General features: G+C 37.8%; 1 protein-coding gene across 1 annotated transcript in view; it reads left to right on the top strand.

Moving 5' to 3' along the window:
• DISP1 (dispatched homolog 1 (Drosophila)) overlaps positions 1-24,099 on the top strand; it is a 33,433-nt gene extending 9,334 nt beyond the window's left edge. Inside the window, exons 2-7 of the mRNA XM_008950208.1 lie at positions 7,527-7,556; positions 11,395-11,518; positions 12,758-12,885; positions 13,325-13,422; positions 15,504-15,601; positions 20,455-24,099. Of these exons, the coding sequence (XP_008948456.1) occupies positions 7,527-7,556; positions 11,395-11,518; positions 12,758-12,885; positions 13,325-13,422; positions 15,504-15,601; positions 20,455-24,099 (4,123 nt within the window). The remainder of the gene's footprint in view (positions 1-7,526; positions 7,557-11,394; positions 11,519-12,757; positions 12,886-13,324; positions 13,423-15,503; positions 15,602-20,454) is intronic.
• Positions 24,100-24,355: the final 256 nt, after the last annotated feature.

The following is a 24,355-nucleotide window of genomic DNA, read 5'->3' as shown; positions in this document are numbered from 1 at the left end:
CATGTATACATGGAGCAAAGAGGAAAAGGATGGGAGGAGTTAAAAACCCAAACCTCGGAGATGTTTATAAAAGCGTTTCAATCTCAAGTCATCTGTATGCTATAAATATGTAAAAGTTTTACATTTAACATATAATGAATCCTATTGGGATATTAGCTTGCCAAAATAACTTCCAAATGAAAATATGTATGTATAGGATGACATTATGATTGCATCAAACTTTTCCCATCTCTTTACTGAGACATTTTCCTGTTGTATGTTGTCATGAGCCTAACCTTTGCAATTTGGTGATGTCAAAACAACCTGTTACTTTTTTGAAGTAGATTATTAAAGTTTAATGTCAATTTCATAGCAGAAAGAAAGTGAGCAAAACCTTGGCTTAGTTAAGTATATGGGGTTTGCCAATGACGTTCAAGGAATCTGGTTTTACCCAGTGTGCCTGGTGTAGGTCAGTAAAGCATACAATTTTATGCTAAATTTAAATCAGAGCCAGAATCTCTCAGACAGTGAGTTTATTATTGTTAACACCTTCCTTACAATTGCTTTCCTTGCAGAAGGGAAGTGTTATTTGCTCATACTTGCTGTGAACACAGCAGATCCTTAGTTGGCACTGAAGAACAGAAGAAGAGCAGACAAGAACATTTATGAAGCTTGGTATCTGACCTATAAAAGTGGTAATTGAGATCTATAACACAGTTGACAACATATTGGGTTTTGGTGTCTTTACTACAAATACTTTCATCTTGCTTAATTTTATGCTTAGAGAATAGTCTTATCAGGAATAATTTATAAATGTAAGGTTGAGCAAAGCTCCAACATTGAGAATTCACGCTTTTGATATATCAGTTTGTTTCAGATCATCTCACCCAGATAATGTAGAAGTGAAAAATAAAATCTTTTTAGATTGTTCCTTGGATTGGCATTTTATGTGGGAGAGAACAGGAAAAGGTGAGTGGTGAGACACTGGAACAGGTTGCCCAGGGAAGCTGTGGAGGTGTTTAAGACCAGGTTGAATGGGGCTTTGAGCAACCCGGTCTAGTGGAGAGGTGTCCCTGGCTATGGCAGGGGGGTTGAAACCAGATGATCTTTAAGATCTCTTCTAACCCAAACCATTCTATGAAAATTCTTTGAGTTTTTCTTGCTTTCGGTAAAACCTTAAAAAAAGCAATTTATCAGAAAACTGAATTCTTTGTCATCTTTACAACATCTTTCTGCTATGGTTTGCTCTGTTCTTCCTTTATACATGTAAATAAGTAAAGCTAAGTGCAGACAAATACAGTAAATTATACATGTTTAAAAAACTCCTCCGGAGAGAGCTCAATATTAGACTTGAAGAAAATTTAATTGGGAGGCTTGTAAAAAGTTTTTGGCAACTTAATCTGTTGGATTTGTTGTCTGAATGATTGCAGTGATTGTTAAAGTGATAGAGCACATAGGTGTTATACCTGATACAGCAGCAAAAGCTAGCCTGATATTTAAGAGCAATTAAAATTGTTCTCATGGGTCAATGACATTCTGAAAACACGAGGATTTTCTTCCTCTGCTAGGATTAAGTTTGTATTATATGCTCTAATGGAAGGTGTACAATATGATGCATATCTCAATCTGTCCTGGAGGGATTTAGCTTATCCTTGAGTGTAATAATGACAAAAAGCTATGTTTTATCGTTTCTTGTAACCAGATCTACCAACAAAGGGAATACCTTCCCTCTGGCAAAGTAAAGCATTGAGGTTAAACACCTCATAATCCTGGACAGGGGAGTCTATATATTGATTTTTCCTCCCCCCTAGTAAGTACAGCTATTTATTGTAACTTAGCATTTTTAACTCAAGTGAATCTTTAAATGAAAGGCAAGAGTGCAAAATTAGTTTTTCTGCTATTGACTTTTTAATGGTTCATTTTTTAGTATCACTGTGTTTAGACGTCTGTGGTATACAAGGTGCTTCCGAAAGAAGGTATAGTTTGTGTCCTAAAGAGTACATTGTATCACAAATATGCTGTGTGGTTTCATGGATGTGATGTTATTTTTATCAAGAGAAATAATACGTCCCTTTTATGAATACCTGCATGAGGAGAGTTGAATTAAGATTATGTGAAACAGGCAATGTTTGTCCATACTGCCAGAAACTGAAGGTGTTAAAAGTCTACTGCAGTGTCTACAATTTTAATTACTTCTGGATCCCATTCTGCTGGAGCACTTGTCATGACTCCTTCTGCTGCTGTTTTATCTGCAGTACTATTAGTGATCCTTTGCAGCCATGTAACAGCTACTTTATGATAAATAGCTGTACGCTAGATGCTTCTTTTAAAAATTCTGTGCAGTTCAGTGCCGGAATGAAGCACACTAGACACCTGACCAGTTAGTTTTCTCTGAGTGATTGTTTGGAAAATTGGGCTTTTCCTGATCTCTCAAGTTTCTGTCAGTGACCATTTCCATTCTACCTTTGTGCCTGGGTTTGAGCCCTGAAATTATGGTTGGCTGTCACTGTTCATATTTGAGTGCCTCTGAGCACAGATCTCTGCTGGATTTGCTAAGGGGTGGCATTTATCAGCAGTCAGTATTTTTTCATCTGAGACCACTTCTTGCAAAGAAGTAGGAAATGTGGTTGCAAAGACTGGTGTGTATCTTTTTAAGATGCTTCTAGTCCAGTCAGCTGGGGGTTCACAATAAACTGCTTCATGGCAGGCAGTGGTATGAAGAAGACGAGTGCTTCCCCAGTTTGTGCTGGTTCCAGCTAAGAGGTGGTACCTTTCAACCAGTGCTGGAAGATGATTCAGCTCCAGCAAAGCACCAGAATCAAATGGATATTGCTGCTGGGCGCTCAGCTTTCTGCTTCCATTAGATGACCTCTTCCAGGAATTGAAGAGAGGAGAAGCACCTGTACTAACAGTTTTGGATTCATCCATGATTTTATTTCCTTACACCTTAGAAGAAGGCACAACAATCCCAGGCAGTGACCCATGTCAGGGTGGTCGGTAGCCCACAGGCATTGATTTCAGATCATAGTCTAACTGGTTTGTTGTTCCTCCAAGGAAAAAAAGGAGAAAGCCCTTCTACATCTGAGCTTCAATCTGTACATCTTCACACTGTCAAATGGAAATTAATTGTCTCTAAGTGGCATAAAAAAAAAAAATCAGAAATCAAATGGTCAGCCAGGGCAATATCCAGAATTATAACAGGAATTTAAAATGGTTTATAAAGTTATTGTTTGGATAAGTTAGTACAAACATATATATTTGTATTGGTGCTTTATAACTGATTTAAAAAACAAAAAAAGTTATTATCAATGTATGGAGGAATGTGCCTTTTCAAAATCATGTTAGTATCTCTTTCAGCCTTTTAGGGTATTGGTTAGGTTATTAGTTATTGGTTAGGTTATTAGTTTATTATTATTATAGGTTATTATTGAGATTATATGCTGCTAACACTTTTTCTTTTAAGTCTGGTTGCTCCTCCCCAACAGCTAAAAATCTCTCTTCAAAATACACTTCAAAACGCAGCCTGTTTTCCTAATTTTCTATTTCATGGCTCCCTTCTGCAGGGTTTCTTGCACCAGCTAGCATTGGTTCCTTCTGGAGCGAGGCAAATGGGGCTACTTAAATTGATACCTTTCTCACAACTGAGGTTTGTGAAGAAGCAGTGCAAAAGAATGTCTTGGAATATCTAGGTACTTTTATCATCCTGACACATTCATGTTTGTAGTCCCCTGAAATGCATTAGATTACTGAAACAAATACACTGCAAAACCAGTAAACTGTCTGAAACTTTATTATTGTTAAATTAATTTTGACAGTCCCACACCGAGGAACTTGTTCATGAATTGATTTGTGCCAGGTACTGTCCACGTGACACGAAAGCTATAAAACTAGATTGAACAATGCTAAGGATTTCCAAATGCTTACTTTCCGTTGTGGTTCTTGAAATTAGGACTGAACTCCCTCTCTGTTCTATCCACGCCAATCTCTCAACTTTCATGAGAAAACTTATTCAGTGCTCTAACTGTAAGGAAACTTTGGCTTCATTGAGAACCTGAAGGCCGGATGTGGCTGAGTGGCATGACGTGTTTCCCTTCAGGAAGCCGGAGCACCAGTCGTCACCTTTCTCCAATTGAAAAATATGTAGAACAATAGTAGTTCTTTAACATATGGGAGCGGCCCTTGCTCAAGTTGGTAGGTACACAAAGGCACAAATGTTTTCTGTTACCTCACTACTCAAAATATTGGTAGAGACACTGAAGTTAACTGCTTATTTAGGTTGGACGAGGGAATGTTATAGCAATAGTTGTCCAGTCCAGACTGGCATCCTAAGCTATCCCCCTGATGCTCTTGTTATTTCCTACAGTAAACTTTCAGGTTTTATCGCAACACTTTTTAAAACCACCGCTCCTCCTTTTGTTGCACAGAAGGATGCTGGTCAACCAGATGCATTTCATGTGGAGAAATGCCTGGGGTATTTAGCCAATCTATTTATCTTTTCTTTAGGTAATTCCTAATTGTATGATGCACGGTCTAAACTTGCCGTTAGGAAAGGACAGGATGAAGCAAAGCATCTATTGAATAGGGGCTGAGACTTGCAGTAACTGGTGGTAGAACAGAACTTGTCCTTCCCTCCCCCCTTGCTGCAGAGTATGTGTTAGATTTTGCCCAGTGACTGTAATTTATATAATAACCTAGTTGTGCTAGTCACATCACAAACAACTGTGATTGTCACTTTCCGCTATCAAACTTGTGAGAACTAAGTACAGAGGTAATTTAATACACAGATCAGCTTGGCTTTTATCCCAGCAAAATAATGGAATTCACTATTTCTTTCTCATGAAAACTGATGAGGGTATTTTTTTTTTTGTCTAGACTTTTTTTTTTTTAAGGTTAGTGGTGTTATTTAAACTGCCTAAACAAAAGTATAATACTTCACAATTAGATACAGCAGCATTAATTAAGTGGGAAGGATCTGGTTTTGCCATGCATTTCTGTATTTTAGAGCATAACTAAAGAATTTTTTGGGCATAGTTTTCAAGGATAACTTTTCCTATTGACTGATATAATAGAGTCATCACAACAGCTGCAAGGGATTGGTTACACTGCTGGAATTCACCCGGCTGTACACAGTTTTTTTTAATGCATGCTTTTCGAAACAAAACAGTTTGATAGCAGGTGTGACCTTTAACCCTCCCTAACTTTGAAGGACTTAATCATCATCATTTGTTCACCACTGAATATATTTTGCAGGTGGAAGAAACAGAGGGAAATGTAGTTTGGTTTTCATGGGAAAGGGAGAGTAGGAGGAATGGTTGTGTTGGTATTTTTACACCTTTTGTGTAAACCAAATTAGGCAAAGTTAATTTTTGAAAGTTCTGTCTAAAACACGTTTTGTGTTCTGTTGAGAAACTCTGTTTTGACATACATTTACAGAGATCTGACTGAAAGACAGAGGAAAGCTTGAAGAGAGAGATTTAAACCATGCTTGTCTACTAACATTTTGCTTGCAGAAGGGGCTGGGAGAGCTGACTCTTTAGGTCTGTTCCCTTTTCCATACAGGCACGGAAGTACACTCAGATTCTGTGGGTGCCAAATGAGTCCATGAAAGGGCTTGTCTGTTTAAGCATTTTCTTCCTGCAGAGTCCTGTCCTGTTAGTTCTAACCACAGATTCAAGTTTAGTGAGTTCTGTCTTCAGTACCTTGTTCCTTATCATCCAGTCTAGCTTTAGATGAGAAAGGTTGTATTTGTGGTTGAGGCTGTAGCTGGGACAGCAAACAGTTCTCCAAGCCTGCCACAACTTCTTTTCAGTCTCAGGCAACTTACTGTTGCAAAATCATTTCAGAACTCAGTTTGTTTGGGTTTCTGTACATTTTGCCTGCTGACGAGTCTGCTGCTCTTGTGGTGATACCAGAAGTTTTTGGCATCAGTTGTGAAATTGAGTATGTTCAGTACCTATGAAAGTCAGATTTTTGCATCTTGGACTACAGTCAGAAAGTTGGTGGCATTTCATGAATTTGGTCTTAATTTTTGTGGCTGGATTTTACAGAAAATCCTTGTCTGCACATTTCTTTAATTGTTGAGTTACTGCAACAGCTGATTGGTTATTCTGCTTCTCTCCTCCTTTTCTCCAGCTTCCTTGTGGCTGTAAGGAGCAGTTTTTACTATTATGTACTACCTACGGGCATGTCCCAGTTGGCAGCTCTACTGATTTGTTGGGTTGGAGCATGTCCAAATGGCAATGAATTACAGCTGAGAGAAATTTGCTTCTATGGAATTCTTGTCTCTTACAACACTTAAATTAAAATGGATTTACGTTTCTTGAGGAAATAAATACAATGGCTTTGTATTTCTTCAATGGAATGTTCCATCGTAGTTATATTTATGTGCTTCATTGTTTGTGACCTACCATGAATGAAGGTAGAAGAGTAAAAAAGGGCTTAGCATCACTGTGAAGCTAGCTTTGCTAGTTTCATTTGTTCTTCCATCCTTCTTGCTGAGGAAAAGGATGAGAGGAATGGTCACATTTGTATTACTCTGTGCTGTCAATTACATCTCCATCACCCTTCTGCTGTCGTGTTAGTTAGTGATGCTTTGAATATGTATCTGAAGTGGCCTGTTGCCCTGTTAAGACCTGATTTGTGTGGGATTGTACTTTTTATTTGCTGTGTTGTGTTTCAGAGGCTCAGTTTTATGTAGATTATTTCCCCATCACCTTTACAGTTGCTCGGAGTTAGATACAGTCTAAGCAGTGCTTACACCTACTGTGAGCATGGTGGCAGCTACCTTGAGATGATTATGCCAGAATGTTTTGGTTCCCCAGAACTAGAATTTCAACCCACTGTGTTGAATGTTACACTTTGAAGGAGAACAAATCTCATTCCTGACCACTGAATGAAGCTTTAAACTTCTGTGAAAATCTCTGCAGAGGCATTGAACCAGTGACAGATAAGAATAATTTGCATCTGGGTTTGCTATCTCCTCATCAAAATAATGTTGTTATATTAGATTTTTAGTAAATAACAAAAACTGACATAGAAAAGTTTTTTTACGTAGATACTTTTTGTCATTGTATTTCCTGTATTATGGCAGAATTTATGGCTAAAATGATTATTTGTAATGGAATTGCAAAGGACAGTTAAGAAAGTTTGTGAATTGCAGCATCAGAACGTGGCATTTTTGTTGTCTGGTCCCATCATATGCAAACTTTGTCATAATTTTCACTGGTACCGAATTTTCATCATGTTAGTTTATTTGATCTCTTGTTGAAAAATGGAAAAGCCTCTGGAATAGTAATCCCAAAAATCAGCTGCATGCAATTCCACTTTTGAAAACCCAGCTGTCTTTGTAGCTGTAATTATTCTCTGAATGACTTGTTTGCAAAGACTCAATTGAATGTGATTGTACGCCTGTTAAAATAATTCATATTCTGAAATAATCTGATTTTTATAATTTATTTACTTCTCTGTGTATGGGAAGAATGAAACTAATTGGCATGTACATGTGCGTTTCGTGTATTTTCAATTGCTCTCTTTTTTCCTCCTTCTAGGCCAGCCAGACCATTGAAGTTACCAAAAAGGTAAGGTCCAATACTGTCACATGTGAAGTTTGCAGAATCATAAAGGCAGTAAATGAGATGATGGCAAAGCACATTGAAGAGTAAGGAATGTTCAAAGAGAACAGTAGGCAATCAAATTAAAGCAGATTTTAAGAGATAAGAGTGTTTTGTTATGCAGTGGACAGTGAATTTCTGAAACTGCTGCAGGAGATTGTGGGGGCAAGTAGCACCAGCAAGTTCAAACAACATTTAGAAGAAGTGATCTACAATGGGTCCCTAAATAAACAGGGGATAGGCCACAGAAGGGCTTTACTTATGAGGAGACAAGTAGTCCAGAATTTTAAAAGTTATGCAGATTTCAATGTTCCTTTTTTTCAAATATTTTATGACTTTTAAAAAAAATTGCAATCCATGCCATTCCCTTTGTGTGTACATACACTATTTCCCCAAGCATAAAATCTCTGTGACTTGGTACCTTTTTGATTTATGGTTATTCTGAGAAGCAGCTCAGTTTTATCATCAATAATGATAAAACAACCTGACAGAAAAGTTCAGAAAGTTTCATCATAATTATCTTTTCTTCTTCCTAAAACCAGAAACCCCACACAATCAGGAATACTAGGTTTGGACTGTATATGCTTGGAAGAGTATGGCAGAGTCATTAAAATAACAGAGCAACTTAACTGTTAGTGCCACAGTAACAGCAACAAGAAACCATCTCAAGTGAAATTACATTAAAAGCATAATCCACCATTAAGATTTGCTTTCAGTAAAGAGCAGAACTAAATATCTATTTTGACTTATCTAAATCTGTTAATATTAATTCAATCACATAAATATCTATTGCTCATAGTGACCTCTTTTCGATAATAAAACAATCCATGGCATGTTTCTGTCTTTTTATATGAGACTGGATAATGATTCAGACAGAGTATGTCTGCATATAGGTGCTGAACTGAGAAGTTTAACATTCTCCACATGTTATCCCATAGCTTAAAATGGGAAGGAAAAGTAAACACCATCTTTTTTTACCACCTCCTTTTGAAGAGAGCATCTGAGGTCTTAGATCACCTTGGGGCATATAGCTTGAAACCAGTCTTTTAGTGGTGCAACATGGGCAAGATAAATATAGATTGAATTACTCACTGTATTCCTAAGCATTTTTGAATATTTAAAACGTGGGGGAAAAAAAAAAAACCAAACCAAACCAAAACCTTTTTCAGATGTGTGAAAAACAGGAGGAAAGAAGGTAAAGAAAACTATAAGCATTTTAATGGTACAAGAAGACTTAACGTAGTGCTACCATTCTAACAACTAGATTGAAAGAGGCATAAAAAGAGATTTCAGTCATTGTCACAGTAATTGAGAATTCATCATTCAGTGCTTGAATAGTTTGGAGGGAAAAAAAAAGGAAGAGAATGTATCAGGTGACCTATATGTCCAGCTCATTGCATAACTGTAGTTTTAATTAGGAGCAAAATGCAGGAGCTGTTATCCTGCTTTAGAAAAGTACTAAAGGATGTGCTTGCACTAAGCAAGTCCTCTCTGAATTTGATTCCTCAACTGATGAACTGATTTAAGCATTTTTCTCTTGAACTTAGACATTTTCAGGCAAGTGGTCATTTACACAGAACCTAAGTCAGGGCAGTGGCTTTTCACAGAGCAAATAAAAAGTAACTAAACTCGTTTTACGGCTTTTGAAGGGGTGAAAAGTAAAATAACTGCCATCTCTTTAGCTACTTATATGGCTTGGGATGGAGGGTGGCTGTAGACAGCTTGGTTGGAGTGAGAGCCCTCAGCAGCACCAAGTAATTCTCAAATAAATTTAAAATATAGCATGATTAGTAGTTTTTGATGTTCCAGCCCGGGTCAGCTTTGCTTATCTGAATTTCAGTATGTGATACAAGAAGCAGGACAGATTTGCAGATGTAAACAAGCAGTCACTGTTTTCTGTATGTGACTTACGAACATGTTAAACACTTTGGTTAGGATGTAGTTTATTTTACAGCTAGTGGCTGAAGAATTTAACCAATTTAAGAGCTGCTCAGCTGAGAATGGAAGCGTAGAGACAGCATGTCAAAGTGGTAAATCTGGCACTAGTGATGAATAGGAAAATAAATCTTTTGGGTGTAGTTTTTATGACTTCAGAGCAAATGTCTGTAATAGCTAGTCAATCTAGCTTGGTGTTTATGAAAACATTTAGTCCTATAAATAGGAAAATTCTATTAGGTCATTTACTTCCCTTCACTTCTACTTTGTACGATTGCTCATTTGGCAAGCTGCCCTTTTGTGATTCACTTTAATAAAAACTTATGCTTCAGATTTCTTTTCAAGCTTTTGCTAATTAACCTCTTGTGTGAGAATGTAAGAATTATTCCACATTTACCTAATGAGAGGCTGGGATACACCCAGTGCTTTGGACTGCCTTGCTCCTTACAGCTGTGTTTAGACCACTATGCCGTACCTAATTCCACATGCTATGGAAAATCAGCAATAAGCTTGCTCTTTGCTGTTGATTTTACAGTTAGAAAACTGGGAAGCTGTTGCTGGAGTGAGGAGCTGGGAATTGACTCCCTTCTCAGCAACGGGACAGAAGATTCTGTAGAGCCAGTAATTGAACCCTGGTTAGATAATGAGTTGCTCTGAAGATGAAAAAGAGCCGTAATCTTTTAAGATAGAAAGAATAAGTCAGGGAACACTCTGCTAGGAACTTTCAGGTTCATTGCCTCTAAGTTGAGGAGGAAATAAGAGTGTAGATCTTCTTGATCAATATTTAGTTTGTACAGAGACTATCGGTATAGAATGATTCATATCCTCTAATTATTTTTCTAAAGCCTTTTAAACTTTTTGGGACTTCCTATAATCTCTTTACTCCCAAGATTAGTCAATAAAACAAACTCTATGAATTCAAGTCTTCAAGAAAAATTATTAAGAAACTAACATTTCAGGGTTTCATTTTATTTTCTGATACTTTTCTGTCAATTTAACAAAAAGGAGTTATTAAAATTATGAAAATTAGATTTGCACATAAAAATTCTTGACACTTTCAAAATTTAGAATGAACTAGGAGTTAAAATCCAGGGATATGTGTTATATTGGAAGGCTAAACAATGCTGATTAGTTTCGGTATCATGTCACAACTCCCTTGCACCTTTGAATTTACAACAGATTTCATCCATCATTAGTATATAGGGTTTGGGTATTTATTTTTTTTAATGTTTTAAGTATAGAAGAAATATTTTCTTTGGGGTTCTGCTTTAAAATTTACTTTTCCTTTTTTTTAATTTTTTCTTTTTATTTAAGCTTAAACTTTCAGAGAAGAAAATGTGGTGTTTTCTATCATTAAATTTTTAACAACGCATCTTTTTCTAGTGGTCCCCAACCATGGTTAATATCCATGCCCAAAGTTAAGTTTTATGTAAATTACTGCTATGGCAGTTTTGAATACTGAGCATATGCTGAAGAACATACGTGTCTATTTCGGTAGCCCATAGCTAATCACCTCTGTAGCAGCAGAAAGAAAATCTAAGATCAAGCCTGCATTTTTGTCAGAATCCTGTGGAAAAAAATGACAGTCTGATATGAAGAGCTTTTCTATATAAGAATAGAAAGTTTCAGTGGGAAGATTTGCTAGAAAGTGGATTTTTTTGTTTGTTTTCTTTAAAAAAAAAAAAGAAGTGTCGAAATAAAGTGTTTCCAAATGGTTTCCACCCATTTATGATAGCAGGCTTCATTTTTGCTAAGTATGGCAAAGGACACAGGCTGATGTTTCAACATGGTTCTTTAGAGAAGTGTGGATTGATTTTGTGTATAACTTTTGTCTCTGTAACATCTTCTTTCTGTGCTGCTCTCCGTGTAGCTATGCTGCGCTGATAGCCGACTGGCCGGTGGTGGTCCTGGGCATGTGCACTGTGCTGATAGTGGTGTGTGCGCTGGTTGGAATACTAGTGCCAGACCTTCCGGATTTCTCTGATCCGTTATTGGTAGGTAGATGTTAATCAGTTGTACTGTCAAATAAGTACTTTTGGTTTGATGTGTTTTTCAGTGATACCAGTGAACAGCAGATGCAAGTACAGCAATTGATTCCTTCCTCTTAAATTGAGATCTCCCCAGAGGAAAAAAATGACAATATACCTGAAAACTTTCCCTGTACTGCACATCTGATTGGGAATCAGTTTCCAGAGAGATTCAACTGCTAGTAAGCTTGCAGAAGCAAGTTCTGACTAATGAATCCACGAAGGAAATCAGTTGTTGAAGAGCCCTGTAATTCTCTGATTAAAAAAAGTTTTCAGTCTCGACATTGGAGCAGCTAACTATGATACAAAGATGCGGTTACCATCAGAGAGTGTTATCCTCTAGTTTAAATTCCTTCTGCATTTTACTATTGAGAGGTCATATGTCCTTCAACAGAACTGCTGTATCTTGAATAATGTAAATTCATCCTAGTCTCAGATGTACAGCACAGACCATACGTTCTAAATCAGGTTTCAAAGAGTGAGGGCCAGTGTCTATTAAAGGAAAGGGAATTCTGAGTGCCTTCTGGGAATGAAATGATATCCACATTGAAAGACTGAAAGTAATTTTTATCAGGTTCTATTAAATACTGTACTCATTTCTTACTTTTAATGAGCTATTTTATCCATGTGTCACTTTCAGGACTTTTACTGAAAGTATTTTATTTAAATATTATCCTCAAATAAAAATATACTGATCCTATTAGTGTTTTTTATATTATAGTAGCATATATCTGTACATATCCATATGTAATGGATGTTTCTTGAAAACAGCCAAGTTACTCAAATTGTTTCAAAGTCACTTTCAAAATTACTTCAAGATTTGCCTTATTTTTGGAGAAACAGTGAAGACATTTAACACTTGAGTGTTTATATATTTAATCAGTAGAGAGTGATAACTGAGATACAGAAGAGGACTTTTTAGAATGCGCTTGCTCTGAAAACTGCTGAATCTTTGATGAACTAAATAATATCTTATTCTGAGGGAGAGATGTGATACGTGCAAGAATTCTTAATCCCTTGTCACTCTGTGCAGTTGGTCATTATTTTGTCTGACCTGTCATAAAGCGTTTTATCTTTAAAAGTAGATGCCTGAAGTAACTGTGCTTCATAATGAAAACTATCCTTCACTTTGATCATGTTTCCACTTTCCTCTTTGAGCTAAAGAATGAGAAGTATTAATGGAATTTTGTGATGCTGTGCTCCTAGGGTTTTGAACCAAGAGGGACAGCCATAGGACAGAGATTGGTCACATGGAACAACATGGTGAAAAACACAGGATACAAAGCAACACTTGCAAACTATCCTTTCAAATATGCAGATGAGCAAGCTAAAAGGTAAGAATTTGTATTAAAAATACATTTTATGTTATTGGAGGTTTTTTTTTGTATGTACATGGTGCTTGCTCCAGTACCTTCTGAAGTTAATAGATATACTACCACTGATTTCAATAAATATGAAATCTGATTATCTACAACACTCAAGATCTTTCATGTGTAATTAGATATTTCCCATTGCAAGCTCTGTAAAAAAGTGTATAATTGATTTTTCTCTTTGAATTACTGATATTTTCAGTATTGGGTTCAGTGTCATATCCTTTGAAGTCTCTAAATTAAACAAATAGTCAATGGATGTTTCAGGTTTTGTATATCAAAGTCACATTGGTAAAGTTGTGTTTTCTCATATGAAAGAGCTATTAAGATATGTGACTTGTTTGGATGCTCCTATTAACAGTCTCTTTGCTAAGGTAAGTTTAAACTATTTATTCTGTTTTAGTCATCAAGATGACAGATGGTCAGATGATCACTACGAAAGAGAGAAGAGGCAAGCAGACTGGAACTTCCACAAAGATACCTTTTTTTGTGATATTCCAAGTAAGTGGAGTAATGATGCAAGGAAGGCTGAAAACTGCCACTTGAATGATTTCTGAGCTCTTCTGTATGTTGTATGCTTTATTAGGAAAGTATTTTTTGCTTGGTGTATTCACAACAAGCACTTTCTTTTCTGTGTGCTGAAGTCTTTGAAGAAATCAGGCTGAAATGTTGTGTTCTATGGGTTCTTCCTAGGAAGCAACTGTATTTACTTAAAGTGCTTCCTTTTTAAGTGGTTCTATTTCCTGGATTTTTATTAGTTCTTGGTAATGCTGTTTGTTGTAAAAGCAGTGTTTTGTATATGACTATAGAGGTAGCACTTAGTTCACACTAGGGAAGAAGTTCTGTTTTGTCTGTGCTATTAACTCTAAAAAGAACTGAATCAAAATACTTTTCTTATATATATCCTAAGGATGCCCATGCGTCCTTTCTTGAACAGAATTTAGGAGATTGTTTAGAAAAAAAAACACAACAAAATCCCTATACATAAAAAAAACAACATAGAAACCACACCCCTCTAAACAAAAATAATTAAAAACCCCTACCCCACCTTAAAGTACTGGAGGCTTATGAAGCTGTCTAAGTTAAACTAGAGGACAAAAAAGACAAAGAAGTCTTTATTGAATTTTTACAAGGCATACTGCAAAACTTTGGTAAGTCCTGTTCTGGCAGAGAACATGCATTAACAGATGTAAATCTTGCCTTTGTTCATATAATGACCTGGGCTCTTTTGCAGTCACTTCAGTATGTGAGGACTGATAACAGAGCACAAAAATCTAACTGTGAAATTATTTGTTTATATTACTGGGTCTGAGAGTAATGACCAGTAAAACCTGGGGTGAAAAACAGATTTATGATTTTTTTTTTTTTTTCCAGTGACGTTATGGTCTTACATCTAAGTTAGATGATGTGAGCAAGGTCATAATTTCTGCTTCTGTGAGCAGAACCAAATTAGACTGAGAAGATCCTGTGTAAGGAAGGGGAAGTGCACTTGAAACTCTACTGTGCATTAACTGCAACTTGAAGCAGATTTAACTCCTGTTATCCTGCTCACTGTTTCTGCATAGTCTCACTCTTATTCTTCCCACTGCTGTTTCTGTGTAGTCTCAGTTGTGGCAGTCATGAAGGAATTGCACTTCTATGGGGAAGTTTGCCAGCCAGTTATGTAAAGAAAACAATTGATTTCCTCTCGACCCATTTTTGTCGTTCCTGGTATCTGTCTGCTCCAGGATCTGCAGATTTCAGTTTCCTTGGTCCTAAAGCACGGTCAGAGATCACAAACCACCACCCCTGAATCTTTTCATTATGGTCTGGTGAAAGGCAAAGATTCTGCACATTCACAGCAGTGGAAGAAAATAATTCTTTTGGGTTTTGGAATTATTGTAATTAACGTGATAATATTTTTTACCCCCAAAGTGCCATATTGTGTTACACAGTACCATGTTTTTATGTGTGTATCTATCTTTCTCTTGATAGCTATGCTTAAAGATCTCACTGCCACTACGTAATTCTTCCCTTTCCTAAAAGCTGTCTTCTAATAAACGTGGTTTAATTGGTAGTTTAAGCTCTGTGTATCTAAACTGTAGAATTCCTAAAAATGGCCTCAAGGATATCACAACAATTTCCACTGCAATCATTTGCTTCTACAGCAAAAACATTCTTGAAGAAACAGCTTTATAATTATTATTTATATTCCCAAGTGATTTACTAAATCAGCCTTTGATTACTATTATCTGTGTGCTACCATTATGCTGTGCCAAGAATTTCATAGTTGGCTGATTAGATCTTTTGATTTTTATTTGTTTGTCATATCTCAGAAGATATTTTGCTTGAATAGATGTCTGTAGAGCTTCTAAGTGGCATATAGTATTGAAGATGCCATATTTACTATAAGCACTTGAAGGAAACCGAAACTTTCATGTGGACTGAGTCTTACAGATAAAAAGCTTATCTTGAAAAGGAGGTGAATTCCCATAACCTGATAAAGATTTCGTCTGTGTCATTTGAATGGTGGGATTTTTGCCCGAGCCTTTGATACCAGACACACCTAAACAATCTATAAAACCCCCCTCCTGTAATTCCAGGTGATCGCTATTCACGAGTGGTGTTTACATCAGCAGAAGGCGAGAACTTATGGAATCTGAATGCAATTAAGTCAATGTGCAATGTAGATAACTTGAGGGTAAGTAAAGATGACATTTAGTTTGTTTAACTTGCAGATATGAAGTGCATATTTGAAAATTTGTTTCACTGCCTATGGCCATCCAGTAGCATATGAGAGGACTTCACGTTGTTTGTGTCCTTTGCGAGACAAGGTTAAAAAACAATTTTCTATTTGTAAATCAGATTATATATGGAAATTTACTTGGGTTTGCTACTAATACCATCCAGAATGGGATGAAGGAAGGTTTTGGAATGCTTGCTTCAAGAGGTTTTTTTCAGAAAGGACTTCCTTAAGTTTCACAGTATGTTTCCTCTTAGAATAATATTCCATGGATTTTGGTGCTTATTTCCCAGAAAATAATTAATTTTTCTTGCTTTTTCACCTTCAGGTGAAATAGCTGGATCCTTAAAGCAGGCTCAGTCTTCTCAGAATAGGTTGGCAGATGGACATCAAAGGACCATAGATTCGGAAGCTAGAAATATAGACAAGTTAATTAGATGGGGATAGACATGCTTGCAGAGTAATAAGACATTTTGGCCTTTTCTCTCTGACCCCACAGTAATTTTTCTTGGCTTTCCTTGCGCTCAGTACATTGCACAGTCCAAGTAGGCATTGTAACAGCCAGCCTCAGAGGCTATTGTGTGAGCCATGGCGCACCTTCTTTTACGTGTGTTAGAAGAAATTTAGCACTCGGATTGAAATTGATGTTCGGTTTCAACTAATGGAAGTTAACTGGCAAAGGCTAAAATGAAATAAGCATTCGTATGGTGAGCTAGTCACTTGCTGGAGAGAACTCCTTTGAACTGCTGAGTAACCATGAATTTTTCAAAATTCTGGTGACTTTGTATTTAATAAAGCAATATAGGTTTTTCTTCTATTAATAATGATCCTTTTATTTCAAATTTTTTCTCCTCCAAAACACAAACAATCATAAATACTTAACTTTATATTATAGCACATTTATTTCATAAGGAATATTTTCACTATTCAATTTGTCATTGCCTTTTAGAAAACTGTATCAATTTAGAGAATTCCCAAATTGTTTTCCCTAATAGCTGGCATTTGCTCACTTAAAATGTTAGGGAAAAATTGTGTAATGAATCTTCCTTGGCAGTCTGCTGACAGGCATTTTGTTCTGGCTGGCCTCTGTTGGTGCAAGTGGTTTTTGTCCTCACATGCTCATGAAATATTCCTTATTTCCCCGTCAGAGATTATTGCACCAACAGGATGGCTCGTGCAATTACCCTTTATCTCTTTCAATCAGAATGAGCTAGGTGAGTAAAGTGCAGGATTTAAATGAACCCAGCTCAGTTTTGAGTGAACTGAGCAAGGGAGTAACCATATCACCAGGTCAATCAGGGGATACAGTGGAGAGTAACCTTTTACAAGGGTGAAAATTGAGAGTCAGGGAGGAGATGCTAATCTGTGCCTTTTACTGTAGAAGTTTAGTCACAGCTGACGCAGGTAAATCCCAGGTAGTATAGAGCATTGCAAAGCAGTGCAGTCTGAGTTAGGAAAAAAAAAAGACAGTTAATGAATTACGTTTGTAATGGTTGCTTTATTACTGAGGAATTTTTTTTCCTCCCTATATGCACACTGATAAAAATATATTGTTTCAAATACTGCTTTACTTTCTGAGGAAAGGATGAAACTACTTCAGAACTCAGACATCACACATCTTGTATCCATAAAAATAGCTCTTTCTCTGAAATAAGAACACCTCAGAAAATTAAATATCTACTTCAGCTACACCCACAATTGTATAGATATTTATAGAGAATATTGTTGCAGATAATGTTTCTGTGGATCTTTTTTGTAATTTAGATATTTAAGAATATAGCAATGGAACATCTCAGCTGAGAAGAACGATGGTGCATCATGATAGCTAGTTAGCAGACAAAACAAGTTGCTATGGTTAGATTTTGCATAGAAATAAAAATTAGATGTTCAGTGCTCAGAAAGTGCTGAAGCTTTATTCATTTTTTTAAAATGCTTATTATAAAAGTAACATTTTTAAACAATTTTAACACTTTCTAACAATTCCTAAGCACTTCTAATGCTTTAGAACTTCAGGAAGTGCTGTGATATGACCCACTTGTGAATGCTAAGTTCTGCTAGCAGCCAGTCCCTAGGGAGGATGCTGACTTGCACTGCAGCTATCGGAAGAAATTGATGACTTCAGTGACCTTCTGGTCTTACAGACTTTCTTCTGGCTGTAGTTATTTCTGTTGTGGAATTCCTGCTTGTTGAGAGCCACAATTATGTTGAAATAAGGGGCAAAGCTTTCTGTATTCAAAGACAAGAAAATCATACACTATTTTCTGGAGATGCAAGCCTTAGAAGTTTTATTTTTCTGATGATAAGCAGGATTTCAGCACCAACTAGTATTTGCTTTAGTAAGAACTAACAATATATCCCGTATGTGTTAATTGTATTCCCATCTGCTTGTAACTACTTTAACTGTATGTTTTACTGACACTTAGGGGCTCCATCCTGCAGCTGCTCAGCATATGGTAGTCCTGTAATCTTCATGGAAACTTTATACACAAAATAGCTATAGGAGATGTTCTAATTTTTTTACTACTTGGATAAGAGCAGTCTTTTTTTTTTTTCACCTGTTAGTTGCAAAATGTTTTCCCATTAAACAGCAAACAGTTTATTTTATAAAATTTAAAGACTCTTAATGATCTCCCCAAAACTGTATTTGTGATTCTGTGTCACTGCATAGATCCGTTTGGGCGGATCTGCCCACAGATATGGCGTGTGTGCAGGTTGCACAGCTTAGTTTCCTTACTTGTTCCAGAATAAGTGAAAATTTTGCCAGTGGCAGACCAAGTCTGGCAACAGCAAAATTGCCTTTTCAGTTCCTTTGGATCACCAACAAAGCCCAGTGCTACAATATATTAACATTTTATGGAGTATTTTAATGAGTTATCCGGAGCTAGATTTTGTATTTTAATTTCTCATTTCCAGCTGCTGGCTCATGTTACTTTATCTTTGGCAGCAGTTACTTTACCAGTGAATGTTTATGGCCTGCAGCAAGTGTTGAAGAACAGCATATAAACTTCATTGTCCCATCTTGAACCTGAATACATAGAGAACACAATACAATCCATTCCTCCCAATTTGCCTATTATATCCTCATAGGATTAACCTGGAGATGTGCCATGAAAAATACAGATATGCTATTCCAGTGCTTCCTTTTATTTAGGAGGTTGTTCGTTTTTTCCTGAGTTTGCATGTGTGAGTGTTTTTATCTGGAAACAATCAACTGTGAATTATCCTGTTTTTTTGGAATGCCAGTTTGTTATTGTTCAGAAACCAGTTGACAAAATTAAGTCCATAATAAAGCTTTTATGACTGCCATGAGAATCCCCAAATGCAGGTTTATTTGTCTGCATTATGAAAGATTGCTAATAATAAACCTGTGCAATTTTGCTAAGAAAAAAATAAAATAAAATAAAAGACAAAGTGGTGTATTTCAGATCACCTAAATTTAAAACATGCATGGGGAATGGTTTCAGGGCCCAAGCATATAAACTCTTAAGCTACATGGCTTTATTAATGTGACTGTATTAATATGTGTTCATTCTGTGTAACTTGATTGGGACTGAAATTTTACATATATCTACTTATTTGAAAGATTAATTCTAATTTGTCATATACAGCAAGCCAGAAGTTCTGGCTTTTAAGACTTCCATCCCCTGGGCCCTATCAAGACTGAATTTCCCCAACTTGAGAAATTTTCCGTAATCTAACCTTGTTACTTTAGGGTTTCAGTTCTATTTCATAGAGACTTTCAGTTATGCCTACAAGTGCCTGATGGTGATTTAGCTAAGTCTGCCTCCTATTGGCTTCAACTAAAGCTGGAATATTCTTGAAGTAAAAGAATATTCACATAAGGAATTAACACTCATTTAGCTAAGGAGATTCCTTAACCAAAATGTTAAAATTGCTATCATTTTTGTAAAGCTCTCTGGTGGGAGTTCCTAGGCTTTGGGCAGTCACTTGAGCTAACAACATCCATCCTGTCCCGTGACCCAGCTCTGTGCCCTGTCTGCACTTGCCTCTGGTGCCTGCTTGTTCTTCTGACTTCTCTGGCCTTGCTGCTGCTGCATCTTCCTCCACTCCACTCCTGAGTCAACTCTTGGGACTTTGTTCCATGGTAGATGCAGCATTCAGAGGCATGACCGTTGCCTCGCTGCAGCAGGGCCTATTTTTGCATGCTTTATCCCACAAGAGAATTATCTTGTACTTGTGCCTTGGAAGTCCTGTGTGACTTAGGGACACACGGTGCCCAGGGAGCAGGCTGACCTGGTTGGGGAAAATGTCTGTCAGCCGTACAAGAGCTAAAAAAGACTCATGAGAGTCTGTGAGGGTTGTAGAAGAGAGGTCAGATGATGGAAGTCATTGTAAAGCTGTCACATCCTTTCTTTAGGGATGGTAATTCCCTGCCTCTCCTAGGAACTTCAGTATGTGATTCCAAGCAAAATGAAACTTCAGTGATGTATGGCTGATTGTTTATTTTCAGTAGTATAGATAGCGTGAGGTAGCAGAAGAGAGTTAGCAGTCCTCAGGCTGGAAGCAAAACCATCACAATGCATCTTCAAACAGCAGAATTACAACATTCTTAACACTTCTGCCAGTTTTATGCTGCTGTAACAAGTCAATATCCTGAGTTACTGCTGATTTAATCTGCTGCATACTGATCACAAACTGTGTGTGGAAATAAGAATTTTAACATAAAAGGTCTGTAAGCTGAATTTTCATCAATTTGGGATAATTTTTTTTTTTTTTTTGAGGGTGAATGTTGCAAATAATCTAGACTATTGCTTTGAACTGGACTTTTTGCCTTGCCTGTCTTTATACAGATCAGATCCCATTCCCAGTTTGGTGATCTCTGCCAGAGAGCCACTGCTGCTTCGTGCTGTCCCAGCTGGACACTGGGCAACTATATTGCTATTCTGAACAACAGGTCATCGTGTCAAAAAATTGTAGAACGGGATGTCTCTCACACCCTCAAGCTGCTCCGTACCTGTGCCAAATACTACTACAACGGGACGCTGGGGCCGGACTGCTGGGACATGAATGCCAAAAGGAAGGACCAGCTCAAGTGTACGAATGTGCCTCGCAAGTGTACCAAGTACAACGCTGTTTACCAGATCCTTCACTATCTAGTGGACAAGGATTTTCTGAGCCCAAAGACAGCTGACTATGTCCTACCAGCTTTAAAGTACAGCATGCTCTTCTCTCCGACTGAGAAAGGGGAAAGCATGATGAGCATTTACCTAGATAACTTTGAGAACTGGAACGCTTCCGATGGTGTAACAACCGTCACAGGGATTGAGTTTGGAATAAAACACAGATTGTTTCAAGATTACCTGTTGATGGATACTGTGTATCCTGCCATAGCCATTGTAATTGTTTTATTAGTCATGTGCGTATACACAAAGTCCATGTTTATCACGCTGATGACTATGTTTGCAATAATTAGTTCCCTGATTATTTCTTATTTTCTCTATCGGGTAGTATTTAATTTTGAGTTCTTTCCATTCATGAATCTCACGGCATTGATTATTCTGGTCGGGATCGGAGCGGATGATGCTTTTGTCTTATGTGATGTTTGGAACTACACTAAATTTGATAAACCTCATGCTGGAACCTCTGAGACGGTGAGCATCACGTTGCAGCACGCTGCTCTTTCCATGTTTGTCACGAGTTTTACTACCGCTGCTGCCTTCTATGCTAATTATGTCAGCAATATCACAGCGATCAGGTGTTTTGGTGTTTATGCTGGCACTGCCATTTTGGTCAATTATGTTTTGATGGTCACATGGCTACCTGCTGTAGTTGTATTACATGAACGATATCTTCTCAATATTTTCAGCTGCTTTAAGAAACCTCAGCAGAGGGTATACAACAACAAAAACTGCTGGACAGTGTTGTGCCAAATGTTCCACAAGATTATTTTTGCAGTCTCAGAAGCATCCAGGATATTTTTTGAAAAAGTTTTGCCATGCATCGTTATCAAATTTCGATATATTTGGCTTTTCTGGTTCCTTGCCTTAACGATTGGTGGGGCTTATATTGTGTGTGTAAATCCAAAGATGAAATTGCCATCCTTGGAGCTCTCTGAGTTTCAGGTATTTAGGTCTTCTCATCCATTTGAACGATATGATGCAGAGTACAAAAAGCTTTTTATGTTTGAACGTGTCCACCATGGAGAAGAGCTCCACATGCCAATTACAGTAATCTGGGGTGTCACACCTGAGGATAACGGTGACCCTTTAAACCCTAGAAGTAAAGGAAAGCTGCAGCTAGATAGCAGTTTTAATATTGCTAGCCCCGCTTCACAGGTTTGGATTTTACGTTTCTGTCAGAAGTTAAGAAATCAAACATTTTATTACCAGACTGAAGAACAAGACTTCACAAGCTGCTTCATTGAAACATTTAAGCAGTGGATGGAAAATCAAGACTGCGATGAGCCATCTCTTTACCCCTGCTGCAGCCACTGGAGCTTTCCATACAAACAGGAAGTTTTTGAGTTATGTATCAAGAGAGCTATAATGGAGCTAGAAAGAAGCACAGGGTACCATTTAGATAGTAAAACCCCAGGGCCTCGCTTTGACCTAAATGACACTATCAGGGCAGTGGTGTTGGAGTTCCAAAGCACCTACCTCTTCACGCTGGCTTATGAGAAAATGCATCAGTTCTACAAAGAGGTGGACTCGTGGATTTCAAGTGAGCTTAGTTCTGCTCCTGAAGGTCTTAACAATGGTTGGTTTGTGAGTAACCTTGAATTTTATGATCTTCAGGACAGTCTTTCTGATGGCACTCTGATTGCCATGGGTCTTTCAGTTGCTGTTGCATTTAGTGTGATGCTTCTTACAACTTGGAATATAATTATAAGCCTTTATGCAATAGTTTCAATAGCAGGGACTATATTTGTCACTGTAGGATCTCTGGTTCTTCTTGGATGGGAGCTAAATGTGTTAGAATCTGTCACTATTTCAGTGGCTGTTGGCTTATCTGTAGACTTTGCTGTTCACTATGGAGTGGCTTATCGCTTAGCCCCTGACCCCGACCGGGAGGGAAAAGTCATTTTTTCTTTAAGCCGTATGGGTTCCGCCATTGCAATGGCTGCACTGACTACATTTGTAGCTGGAGCAATGATGATGCCTTCTACAGTGTTGGCATACACGCAGCTTGGCACTTTCATGATGCTTATAATGTGCATTAGTTGGGCTTTTGCAACGTTCTTCTTCCAGTGCATGTGCCGATGCCTTGGACCCCAGGGCACTTGTGGCCAGATCCCACTACCAAAAAAAATGCGGTGTAGTGCCTTCTCACAGACCTTTTCAGGAGCCCAAGGAGGCAGAGGCCAAAATAAATCACTTCCTATTAGCAAGTATCAGCTGGACTCCAGAAATCAAAAACCAGAAATGGAGCATGAGCACTATGAGCTTGAGCCTCTGGCGTCACAAACTGGTGTCTGTAACCCTGCAGAGAAAGTGACTTATGAAGAAACTCATATCTGCTCAGAGCTCTTCAGCAGCAGGCCCCAAAACACGTGCATGCCTATGCATTCAGCCTATAACAGTGAAGTGAGTAAAAGCATTAAAAATGTTGCTAGTTCAGCTATGCTACAGACATCTATTGACCAACACGCCATATGCCCCATTTTCACTCAAAACAGGCAGTGTAGCTGTCCTGATGCATATAAGCAAGTGGCAGTGAAGTGGAGTCCACACTCATGTCAACAGTTAAGTGACACCTTCTGTTACCAGTGTTCTCCTTCACCGGGAACCGTACAGATCCAAAGCTCTGTAGCTCCTCTAAATGCTTTACAGCAAGCTGCTGAAGGTTACGTGCATCCAGTCCAGCACGTCCTCCACTGCAGTTGCCTTCAAGGAAGGCTCAAAAGAACCATGACGCAAAACTCTCTGCCTAAAAATGTTTTCCTGCAGTCTGTGCAACAGTTTCAGGCACATCAAAGAATAAACAGGACAGATTCACATGCTCACCAAAGCCCAGAGGAAAACATTAGAACTGTTCCAAAGGTGATGAGCTCCTCACAGTTTCTCTGCCGAAATGCAGGGCCTGTAATAGTGCGCTGCTCCGAATGTGAGAACAGCCTATCAAACAACCCAAAGGGATTCTGTCAGCAGGCAGGCAAGTGTGATGAAAAGGGTGGTACAGAAGCGAATGGGGTTGAAAGCAAGAAAGGCTCTCTGTCAAAGCAGAAAAAGAGAGCTGAGAGCAAGACAGATCAGCAGGCGTTGCAGAATGACCGGGTTTTGAAGGCTGACCAAAATGATAAAAACCATCTGCTGAGCAGGTCAGCGCGAGAGGCTCACTACGAGGGTTGCCACGAAAATTCACACTGTTGTAGCAAGGCTATCGCAGTGAAGTGCAATTCTGTTGACTGTCAAATGCCAAACATCGAAGCCAATGTGCCTCCTATGTTAATGCGCCCAGAACTTTCCAACGAAAGTTTGTTAATAAAAACACTATAATAAATCTTTCACTTGGCAATCCTGTGTCTTTCTTTTAAGAGGAAGTTTAAAACACTAAAAGGGAAAGTCCTGAAAAAAATAGAATTTGCATTTTGGAATGAAAAATGTATTTTATAGAACAGTAACGTTACACATGCCATAAAGCCATTACGTGTTGTAAAACCTGATGTTGTCCAGAATGGTTTTTTTGCTGTAACTCATAAAATGGATTATGCTTAAGTTAGTTTTTGTCCCAGGGCATTAGAGTTTGAATTCT

Source organism: Merops nubicus, unplaced genomic scaffold, assembly GCF_000691845.1.
Source record: "Merops nubicus isolate BGI_N331 unplaced genomic scaffold, ASM69184v1 scaffold422, whole genome shotgun sequence".
In the NCBI taxonomy this organism is placed as follows: Eukaryota; Metazoa; Chordata; class Aves; order Coraciiformes; family Meropidae; genus Merops; species Merops nubicus.
Note: the sequence above shows the minus strand (reverse complement) of the source record. Positions and strands in the feature narration are given on the sequence as shown.